This window comes from Hypanus sabinus, chromosome 14, assembly GCF_030144855.1.
Source record: "Hypanus sabinus isolate sHypSab1 chromosome 14, sHypSab1.hap1, whole genome shotgun sequence".
Lineage (NCBI taxonomy): Eukaryota > Metazoa > Chordata > Chondrichthyes > Myliobatiformes > Dasyatidae > Hypanus > Hypanus sabinus.
In genome coordinates this window covers 103,147,390-103,156,097 of record NC_082719.1, presented here as the reverse complement: position 1 = coordinate 103,156,097, position 8,708 = coordinate 103,147,390, and the positions used below count along the sequence as shown (strand labels likewise).

Here is an 8,708-nt window from a genome sequence, read left to right as displayed (position 1 = left end):
CCTCTTTATCCTTCAGTTCAGCTGTGCTGCAGAGTGTCTCTGCTCTTCAAAACAGTTTTGATACAGTTCTTCTTGTATGCATTTGGGTGGTTGCTGTGATAGTTTAGGATCTGATCGGTATGTGTTCTCTTACGATAAACAGAAGTTTTCAAAGTGCTGTCTGTATTTCTACTGACAAGCACTTCCAAGAATGCCAATTTCTCCTGTTTCCGTTTCCATCGTAAACTTAATATTGTTGAGCTAGTTTACTAGTTCACAAATTCTTTCAATTTTGCTGCGTTTTACAATGACAAAGGTATCAACATACGGATTCTAAATTTAGGGTCTATAGTTGGCAACTCCATCTTTTCTAACCTTGGCATGATGGCTTCTGCTATGAACCCGGAGATGAGCGAATCCATTGGTGTCCCTTTCAGCTGTTTGTGAAATGTGCCATTAAAGTAGGTGCATCAGCAGAATTCTGCCAGTTGACATATACCACCTTTGCTTAGTCTCCCATTGTTGGGTTCTTCAATAGAGAGCACTTCCATTAAAGTTTCCTTGGTTAGGCTGAGACGACCAATCAGATTAATACAAAATTAATGGAATTCATGGAATACTACTTTGACAGCAACCCACATGAAGGAGGATGTAGCAAGCTCATGCGAGAACTCTGGCAATAGCACAGACCGTCATCCACATTCATGGAAAAACAACTGGTTACCCAGCAATCATATATTTGAGAGGCCGGAAAAAAATCCATGGCTTGAAAGAGCAGATAGAAAGGATATGGAAGGTTAAAGCCAGAGAAATCCCAGTAGTGATAGCAGCACTTGGGACTGTGACACCTCAACTGGGAGAGTGGCTCCAACAAATCCCAGGAACAACATTTGAGATCTTGGTCCAGAAGAGTGCACTACTTGGAATAGCAAGGATACTGTGCTGAACTCTCAAGCGGGAAAAATAAACACACACACACTACCCAAAAGGAGTGAAAAAGAAAATTAAATACTCACACATATATCTATATTTCTTATCATTAAGTATAGGGTTCTTATTATTATGTGTGTCAATGTACTGCTCTACCGCAACACAACAAATTTCATGACTTATGTCAGGGATATTAAACCTGATTCTGAAGTTGATCCTTGGTCCTTGAAGATTTCAGGTCACCTATACATTACGGGTTTGAGCCAAAAGAAAAAGCTCTGAATTTCCATGACATTTGATCTATTTTTGAGTTCAAGTCTCAATTATTCGAATACTTGGGCAAAATTAAGAATTTCTCCCAATAATCTTAAAACCATGGCTTATGTTGTCCAACATTCTGTTGTCTGGAAAAGATATTTTCCAAGAACAAAGGATTAAGGAAATTTTTAATTTAGTTATTTGAAAAAAACAAATTAAATATTTTTAGCCAAAATTATAAGTAAGATTAGTATTTATTTGGCATATTTTAACAATTATATACTTTTCACAAAATTTCCATTTGATTTTTTTCTTGCATAGCTATAAGTAAGATGTCAGTTCAATTCCCTGCACTGGTATTTTCCACTTTTGAATTATTGCTAATTTTTGTCCCCCGAAGAAAAGAATTACAAATAATTTGGTTGCATACTCTTTGAAAGGAGATGAAGTTAGATTTGAGGAGGAACGGTTGTCAGAAACAGAGGCTGCGACAAGCACCTGATAAAGTGGCTTTGATCCTGTAGCTGAATATTTATTGTGTGATTTTACTTCATGTTCTCAATCATGAGAGCGATCCCTTGGCCACCTCCAATGCACGCGGAACCCACTGCATATTTACCTCCTCGGCGCCTGAAACAACAAAAAAATAATGGAAGGGACACATTCAGAATTAATATTTATCAACAGTTTTTTGATTTTTGAGATGATTGGGCCATTTTGCCCCCCACCCCCAGCCATCCAATTACATAGAATATAGAACAATACAGCACAGGAACAGGCCCGCCAGCCCATAATGTTGTGCTGAACTAATTAAATTTGTAATCAAGTAGCCAACTAATCTCTTCTGCTTACACAGTACATTTCCCTCCATTTTCCTCATTCATGTGCCTATCTAAATGTCTCTAATGTGCCTGCCTGTACCCCACCCCAGGCAGCACATTCCAGGCACCCATCACTCTGTAAAAAAAAAACTTGCTTCTCACATTTTTGAAATCAACACATCTCACCTTAAGTGCATGCCCTCTGATATTAGGTATTTCAACCCTGGGAAAAAGATATTTTCTGTCTACTTTATTTATGTCTCTCATAATCCTAAAAGCCTCTATCAGATCTTCCCTCAGCCTCTGCCACTCCAGAGAAACCAACCCAAGTTTGTCCAACTTCTTGTTATAGCACATGTCCTCTAATTAGGCAACATCCTGATAACAAACACACACACAGATGATGGAAATTCAAGGTAAAATACACAAAATGTGGAGTAACTCAGCAGGCCAGGCAACATCTATGGAAAAGAGTAAACAATTTACATTTTAGACTTATGAAGGGTCTCAGCCCCAAACCTCAACTGTTAACTCTTTCCCATAGATGTTGCCTGTCCTGCTGAGCATCCTGATAAACCTCTTCTGCACCCTCTCCAAAAACTTCAATCATAGCTTATTTAAAATTACTATTTGCCACCATTGGCCTTGACAGCCATTCCTAATAAAACTCTTAGGAGATTAGCTTTATTTATCATATGTACATGGAAACAGACAGCAAAATGCATCAAATCAAATCAACGTGGATTAATTGCGGATTAATTCCGACGACCCGTTGTAGAGCCTTCCTTTCCGTCAGTGTAACTTCTGTACCATGCAGTGATGCAGCTTGATAGGATGCTCTTTAATGCATATCTACAGAAGGACACGAGTATATAGACATACATAGTCCAGCTCTCTTTCGCCTCCTCAGAAAGTAGAGACGTGGGTGAGCTTTCCTGATCGTGTAGAATGTGTTCTGGGACCATGAGAGGTTGTTTGAGATGTGCACTTCTAGGAGTTTCAAACAGATTTCAATACAGTTAAGTGTATGGTGATGCATTCTGGAAAGTTAAACCAATGAAGGATTTGTACTATGACTGGCCGGTCACTGGAGTGTTATGGAACAGAGGAATTTAAGACTAGAAGTCATTGTTCATTGGAAGTGGCATCACAGGTAGACAAGGTGGTGAACAAGACATTTAGCATGCTGGTCTTCATCAGTCAGGGCAATGAGTATTGGAGTCGGGACATTATGTTGCACCTGCACAACTCACGAATGAGGCTGTATTTGGAGAACTGTGTGCAGTTTTAGTCACCATGTTATAGGAAGGCTCCTTAAGGTTGTCATAGTCGGAGAAGGTAGTGGGATGAGCTCCCTTTACCTATTAGATGCTCCCATATGCATCTTATATAGTCTCTGACAACCAAGTCCAGTTTCTGGCACTCATACATGGCTTAGGTACCAAGCCCGAGAGAATCTTTTATACCGATAGAAGAACGGTCAAAGTTGGGTTACTGGTGCCTTAAAACCATTTGCTCTGGGCACATGCGGCTTATCGGCTGGGGTTGGCATCTCATCAAGTCAAGTCAACTTTTATTGTCATTTCAACCATAACTGCTGGTACAGTGCATAGTAAAAATGAGACAACGTTTTTCAGGGCCATGGTTTACATGACAGTACAAAGAACTAGACTGAACTACGTAATAAAAAAAAACATAGAGAAAGCTATACTAGACTATAGACCTACACTGGACTGCATAAAGTGCACAAAAACAGTACCGGCATTACAATAAATAATAAGCAGGACAGTAGGGCAAGGTGTCAGTCCATGCTTCGGGTATTGAGGAGTCTGATAGCTTGGGGGAAAGAAACTGTTATATAGTCTGGTCATTAGAGCCCGAATGCTTCGGAGCCTTTTCCCAGATGGCAGGAGCGAGAAGAGATTGTATGAGGGGTGCATGGGGTCCTTCATAATGCTGTTTGCCTTGCGGATGCAGCAGGTAGTGTAAATGTCCATGATGGAGGGAAGAGAGACCCCGATGATCTTCTCAGCTGACCTCACTATCCGCTGCAGGGTCTTGCGATCCGAGATGGTGCAATTTCAGAAACAGGCAGTGATGCAGCTGCTCAGGTGCTCTCAATACAACCCCTGTAGAATGTGATGAGGATGGGGGGTGGGAGATGAACTTTACTCAGCCTTCACAAAAAGTAGAGACGCTGCTGGGCTTTCTTTGCTATGCAGTTGGTGTTGAGGGACCAGGTGAGATTCTCCGTCAGGTGAACACCAAGAAATTTGGTGGTCTTTACGATCCCTACCGAGGAGCCATCGATGTTCAGTGGGGAGTGGTCGCTCCATGCCCCCCTGAAGTCAACAACCATCTCTTTTGTTTTGTTCACATTAAGAGACAGGTTGTTGGCTCTGCATCAGTCCGTTAGCCGCTGCACCTCCTCTCTGTAAGCTGACTCGTCGTTCTTGCTGATGAGACCCACCACGGCCGTGTCATTGGCGAACTTGATGATGTGGTTTGAGCTGTGTGTTGCAGCACAGTCGTGGGTCAGCAGAGTGAACAGCAGTGGACTGAGCACGCAACCCTGGGGAGCCCCCGTGCTCAGTGTGATGGTGTTGGAGATGCTGCTCCCGATCCGGATTGACTGAGATCTCCCAGTCAGGAAGTCTAGGATCCAGTTGCAGAGGGAGGTGTTCAGGCCCAATAGGCTCAGCTTATCAGTTTCTGAGGGATGATTGTGTTGAATGCTGAACTAAAGTCTATGAACAGCATCCGAATGTATGTGTATTTTTTGTCCGGGTGGGTTAGGGCCAGGTGGAGGGTGGTGGCAACGGTGTCATCTGTTGAGTGGTTGGGACAGTATGCGAACTTCAGGGGGTCCAGTGAGGGGGGCAGCAGGGTCTTGATATGCCTCATGATGAGCCTCTTGAAACACTTCATGATGATGGATGTGAGTGCAACGGGACGGTAGTCATTTAGGCAGGACACTGAAGACTTCTTCAGCACAGGGACGATGGTGGCGGCCTTGAAGCATGTTGGAACGTTGGCGCTGCTCAGGGAGATGCTGAAGATATCAGTGAGAACATCTGCTAGCTGGTCTGCACATCCTCTGAGCACTCTACCAGGGATGTTGTCTGGTCCAGCAGCCTTCCGTGGGTTGACCCTGCACAGGGTACTTCTCACGTCAGCCACGGAGAGACACAGCACCTGGTCACTCACAGGAGGGGTGGACTTCCTCGCCGCCACGTCATTTTCCGCCTCAAACTGGGCGTAGAAGTTATTCAGCGCATTTGGGAGGGAGGCATCACCTGCACAGTCAGGTGATGTTGCCTTGTAATTGGTGATGTCCTAGATGCCTTTCCACATGCACCGCGTGTCGCCGCTGTCCTGGAAGTGGCTGTGGATGAGCTGGGCATGTGCACGCTTTGCCCCTCTGATGGCTCGGGACAGTTTAGCCCTTACGGTTGTTAGAGCTGCCTTGTCGCCTGCTCTGAAGGCGGAGTCACGGGACCTCAGCAGCGCACGCACCTCTGCGGTCGTCCATGGCTTCTGGTTGGCACATATAGTGATGGTCTTGGACAGAGTAACATCATCAATGCACTTGCTGATATAGCTGGTCACTGATGCCATGTACTCCTCTAAGTTGGTAGAGTCGCCATCGGTTGCAGCCTCCCTGAACATGTGCCAGTCAGTGTGCTCAAAGCAGTCTTGAAGAGCAGAGATGGCTCCTGCTGGCCAGGTTTTCACCTGCTTCTGAACTGGTCTGGAGCGCCTGACGAGCGGTCTGAATGCTGGGATTAGCATAACAGAGATGTGGTCTGAGTATCCGAGGTGGGGGCAGGGCTCTGTCCGGTACGCGTCGGGAATGTTTGTGTAAACCAGATCCAACATGTTCTCCCCCCTCGTTGCAAAGTCCACATACTGATGGGGAGCACTGACTTAAGGTTCGTGTGGTTAAAATCACAGGCGACAATAAACAGTCCATCTGGGTGTGTGTTCTGCAGTTCGTTAATAGCCCCTTAGCATTAGTGCTGGGGGGAATGTAGACACCGAATATAAGGACAGAGGTGAATTCCCGTGGCAAATAAAATGGTCTGCATCAAACTGCCACTGGAAACCAACACAGAGTTCTTACACCATTCTGTGTCGATATAAACACAGACACTGCCACCGCGAGCCTTACCGGAGACAGTTGCATCTCTGTCCGAACAAAACAAAGCCAGCCCGTCTAGCTGGATGGTAACGTCTGAAATCCCATCAGTGAGCCATGTCTCTGTGAAGACAAACGCGGAGCAAACTCTGTACTCCCGCCGAGTATTACGTTGGAGTCAGATGTAGTCCATTTTATTGTCCAGGGAGTGGACATTAGAGAGCAGAATGAACGGGAGAGCCGGCTGGCTAGGGTTTGCTTTTAGCCTGGCATGGAGCTCTGCCCATTTGCCTCACTTCTGCTTCCTCGCACATCGACATCTCCATCTCCATCTCCGGCTCCCAGCATCAGGCAAGTCCGAGGATTGTAGGCCCGTTCCCCTCAGCAAGCCGACGTCGCATAATTCAGCCAGCAGATCTTTGTGGAGGTTCGTCTTTGGGCGATCTCTGTATTGTAGTAGTATCTGGCGATGGTAGATAGCTGCTCTGTTATCCATGTGCCCTAATCGAAAATTGTATATCAAATTTAAAATAGAAAATTAAAGTCTGAAAGGCCGCTGCTGCCGTGCCGCGCCGCCTCAAGGGATTTACGTAGGAGAAGGAAAGCTCTGAACTCAAACCTCTGCTGCTTCACAGCTATACCCGCTCAAGGGGAAGGTTTCAAGAATAAACACTGAGGAAAATCTGGAGCTGGAGTCCCTAAGGCAGTTCTATGTTGAGTTCGATGCTGACTGGCAACTCCAGCGATGCCCCAGTGCCAAATCGTATTGTTGTCTGCCATTCCTTTGGACTCGCCAGCTGCATGGAGAGGAGGTGTATGCTGCATTGGCAACATATCTAACTGCGCTGGCTTGTGTATCACGTAGGAAACAACGTCCATGGTCAACCTGACCAACAGAGGGCCTCAAAATTAGATTAGCTTTGTCACATATACATCATAAAACATAGAACATTACAGCACAGGTACAGGTACGTCACCCCACAATGTTCTGCCAGCCTTTTAACCTACACATCGGATTGACTGTATATGAATAAAATCAGCACAGATGCATAATGCAGATAATGGACTGCCTTCATTGCCTTCTTGTATAAAGTCAAAATATAAAATAAAATGATCAAAAATCACTGCTTAACATAACACAAGCACATGCAACTGACAGTATTTAAAAACTGTTTGCTCGGTAATGTCTAACAACCATTTTTAGCAGCTCCGAACTTGAAACCACTGTAAGCAAAACTGTTATGAATTGTTTTACTGCTTATTTCTTGTCACCCATTAGTGACAAAAATCACTACTTACTGAACACAAACACATGCAAATGACATTACTTAAAATTTGCTCACTCTAAACACGGTAGTGTCTAATGGCTTTACAAGTGCACTCATCTGATGCTAAGTTCGAAACTATTCGTGAACGTTCTTCTGTGCCAATTAAGTGGCGTAGTGTCCCAAAATTACAAAGGGAATCTCAGCTATTTTCTCAATTAGTTCTGGTTCTTTAAGAGTTGTCCCAAATAAGTGGCTGCCCTGATTAGCAGATGGCTCAAGTAACTGGAATGCACTGTATTTCTTACTGTAATTTTTGTTTTTCTGTATTGTACTGTACCACTGCCACAAAACAAATTTCATGACACGTCTGTGATATTAAAGCCAATTCTGAAAGAGGGGTGATCACATTTGTTCGATGGTTATGTGCTGTGTCATATGACACAGGCGACCATAGTCTTTCCACGATCATGTTTGTTCTTCACAAATTTCACTACAGCAGTGGTTTGACATTGCCATCTTCTGGGCAATGTATTTTCTTCTGTAATTTATTTTTTTATTGAAGTTCATCATCAAACAAACATTTCCATAAGATGTATTTCAGACATTATACATATATATCATATAATCATATATATCACAAATCCCCACAAAGTATTTATCTGAGGTATACACTTATAGAAAAGAGTGGAAAGAAAAAACAAGCAAAAGGAAAGAATTATGTACAAGTAGGGTGTGATTTTTTTTAAACACCAGATTCATTGATTTGTGAGAATAAAATCAGGTCTATGAGGCATTATGTAGTTAAACCATTTTTTTCCAGTATGAATCAAATTGTTCCAAATTGGATAAAATTCTCTTACGCTTGTTTGGATTTAATAGCCCATTGACATTAAAAGAAATGAATTTTACCTTGTCCTTAGCCATGTATATTTACCTGTCAATGTATCATTGAAATTAGAATAAAACTTAATCGAACTACTCCCTGAACAAATAAGAACCAAGAAATGCAAATAATAACAAAAATGGCAACAAACGTGCTGAGGTCTCTAGTAGATGACCTGCATTGAGCTAGAGGAAATGTCCAGCTGTGGGGAATAACCCCTCCTACTTGTGAGTTGAGGGCCCCCATTGCAGTATTCATAAAAGTCAGTGAACAAATCCATTACACAGAAAAGATTTCCCTGTGTACTCCTCCTATATATACACACACACACACACATATTACATACATATATATATATTCTCATTTTGGTGGGGAAAAAGGAGTAAGTGAGCGGATAAAGAATAACAACTAAGTAATAAAAAATCCATATT

At 43.2% G+C, this 8,708-nt stretch overlaps 1 protein-coding gene across 1 annotated transcript in view; it reads right to left on the bottom strand.

Moving 5' to 3' along the window:
• Positions 1-1,404: 1,404 nt before the first annotated feature.
• acaa2 (acetyl-CoA acyltransferase 2) overlaps positions 1,405-8,708 on the bottom strand; it is a 59,406-nt gene continuing 52,102 nt past the window's right edge. Inside the window, exon 10 of the mRNA XM_059989740.1 lies at positions 1,405-1,797. Coding sequence (XP_059845723.1) covers positions 1,713-1,797 — 85 coding nt within the window. The 3' untranslated portion in view covers positions 1,405-1,712. The remainder of the gene's footprint in view (positions 1,798-8,708) is intronic.